The sequence below is a fragment of the Morone saxatilis genome, unplaced genomic scaffold (genome assembly GCF_004916995.1).
Source record: "Morone saxatilis isolate NCDOM2014 unplaced genomic scaffold, NCSU_SB_2.0 Contig24, whole genome shotgun sequence".
Taxonomy (NCBI): domain Eukaryota; kingdom Metazoa; phylum Chordata; class Actinopteri; family Moronidae; genus Morone; species Morone saxatilis.
In genome coordinates, this window is record NW_023339807.1 from 22836554 (window position 1) to 22839145 (window position 2592).

At 43.1% G+C, this 2592-nt stretch overlaps 1 protein-coding gene across 1 annotated transcript in view; it reads left to right on the plus strand.

Moving 5' to 3' along the window:
- The first annotated feature begins 6 nt into the window (after positions 1-6).
- Positions 7-2592, plus strand: part of rab5ab (RAB5A, member RAS oncogene family, b) — a 7378-nt gene continuing 4792 nt past the window's right edge. The window contains exons 1-2 of the mRNA XM_035672028.1: positions 7-170; positions 1603-1829. Of these exons, the coding sequence (XP_035527921.1) occupies positions 1664-1829 (166 nt within the window). The 5' untranslated portion in view covers positions 7-170; positions 1603-1663. The remainder of the gene's footprint in view (positions 171-1602; positions 1830-2592) is intronic.

Consider the following 2592-nt stretch of genomic DNA (forward strand, 5'->3'; position numbering starts at 1 on the left):
AAAAAAAAAAAAAAAAGGGAAGTTGAAAGAAGTGAGAGAGAGACATCGCGGAGCCTCATGAAATATAACTGCAGCTGGCTGGATACTCGACACACCGCGAAGAGCCTCTACGTATAATATCCCGGAGACACCATTCACATTATCCAGCGTCCAGTTTTTATTTTAAATAGGTGAGTATTGCTCACATTAGCCAGTTAGCTCCTCCCGATGCGGCCACAGCTACAACAGCGTTAGCTCTGTGGAAGGGCCGAGCTAAGTTAGTTAGCGCTGCGAGTTCAACGCTGGGAGTCACAAAATCTGTGTGAAGCTGCTATAAAACACACAATTCACGTTAACCCGGGTTTTAAATGCGGCTCTTAATCCGTGCCAACCGACCGATGAGGCACTGAATTAACGTCATGCAGCTACGGTTAGCTAGCCTGTCACTAGCTGTACACACCCAAAAAAAAAAAAAAAAAAACCCTTCATCATCTGTTTGTGTGTCTCTAACGTTGTGTTAATGTCACATCCAGCGTTTAAGAGCAGGATGTGGGTCACACTAACACCGTGGGTTGTTACAGGCACAGATTTTGGGGGTAAATGTGTTGAACTTGCAGGCTAAGGTAGCTTGTGTGGTTCAGGCCAGCAGTCGTTGCTCAACAACAACATTACAGGTTATTTGTGGTTAACTCGGTGTCGTAACGCGATTTGGACGAAGTTGTCATTATTTTTGGACTCGTGCTGTGTGTTTACTTGGTTGCAGGTCGCGATAGATGTCTTTAAGTGATAAGAAGGGGGTATGTGTTGTTTGGGTAAACGTGCTCGGTGTTGTTATTCGTCCTTCTTCACAGCAGCCGAAAGGAAACTGTAACTTAACCCTGAAACATTTCCCACGCATGTGCCCACACCCGTGTCATACTAATCCCCATTGTAACAGGCTGTCTCTCATAACTTCAAACGCTTTCAGGAGGAGTTGCCAGAGGTTTTACGCACAGCTACACCAGTTGATCAACTTTGTCTTCTGCCATTAGATGAGCACAGGTGAACAGGTTGGTGTACAGGAAGGAAGCAGAAGTTCAGGTGCTCGTCATCAGTTGCCAAAAAGTAAAAGGACTCATCGACTGTCCCTACAGGCTCTGACGCTGGTTACTGCGTTGGCTTATACCTGTTACACACAAGCAAGCAGCTGTTTGAAGAGGAAAGAGAGAAATGTGAATCTGTTGTTGATACTGTGTGAAATGAACTCTAGTAAAAGGTCGTTGTGTCACATTGATATCTGGATATCTTTTTATTGTTATTATATTTCTAAGTTATAAGACAAACTACAACATTAACCAGCTTTTATACATTTTATTTAGACATTTTGAGTTTTTGGAGCTCATAAACACAACTGCTGAAGGTCGTTGATGTTCTGCACACCTGGACAAGACTTTTCTTCTTTATAACAAACCTACAACGTTAAGCAGAAGCGTTTCTCTATCGAGCCTTGTCCACAAAAAACCTTGTTGTTAAAATACGGTTTCACAAAATAACTAAACAAAAGCTACAGCTGAATATCTAAAATTAAAAATCATGTAGAGTTTTTATTAGACGGTGACATTTCCTTTCCTCTCTCCTGCTCAGGTATTCTCTACAGTCTTTCACAGTACGTCAGCGTCCAGAGGAAGAGACCGGACAGTGTGACATGGCAAGTAGAGGCGGAGCTTCGCGACCCAATGGGCCAAACGCAGGCAACAAGATCTGCCAGTTCAAACTTGTGCTTTTAGGAGAGTCGGCTGTGGGGAAGTCAAGTCTTGTACTTCGTTTCGTCAAGGGACAGTTTCACGAATTCCAGGAGAGCACGATCGGAGGTATGTATCTTCATAAAGCCGTGACGTGGACAGACTTACTGACATACTGTACTTACCTTATTATAAATAGAGCGCGGTGGCACACAGAACAGGATTCAGTTGAGAAGAAGGAGGGATAACGAGATGAGGTTTTAGTTTTGTCCCTGGGTAACTGTAGGAGCGAGTTCCCAGACATCTGCCTCTTGTTCCTGGTTCGTCCAGCAGCTTATGTCAGGTTATCGCAGTCTGTTATCATCTGCATACTCTTTAATTTATTGCCCTTTGGCAAACATACTGCTTCCTGGATATTGTATGGTGATACTAAACTCTATCCATTTCATTGCATTGCTATTTTCAGACTCACCTTAGGTTAAAAAAAACACAGATAAAATCTAAAAATAGCACCGATCACAGATCATAGACAGAGCCGATCACTGATCATAGACAGCGCCGATCATAGACAGAGCCGATCACAGTAAGTAAATATGCTCAAAGTGGCAGAGTAGGCACAACTAAGGCAAAAGAACAATTAAAGTTCTAACTGAGGTTATCAGTAGGGATGAGTTATGTGTGTTAAATAAAAATAAATAAAGTGAAATGATAAAAAGAGAGTGTTGGTAAATCCAAACTGGAGAGATGCAGTCAGTGACAGCGTAAAGGTTTGTGAGTGAGGTTGTACTGGGCCGTTTCCAGGTGTCTCTGTCTGTGTGTGTGTCTGTGTGTCTGTGTGTGTGTGTGTGTGTGTCTCTGTCTCTGTCTGTGTGTGTGTGTCTCTGTGTGTGTG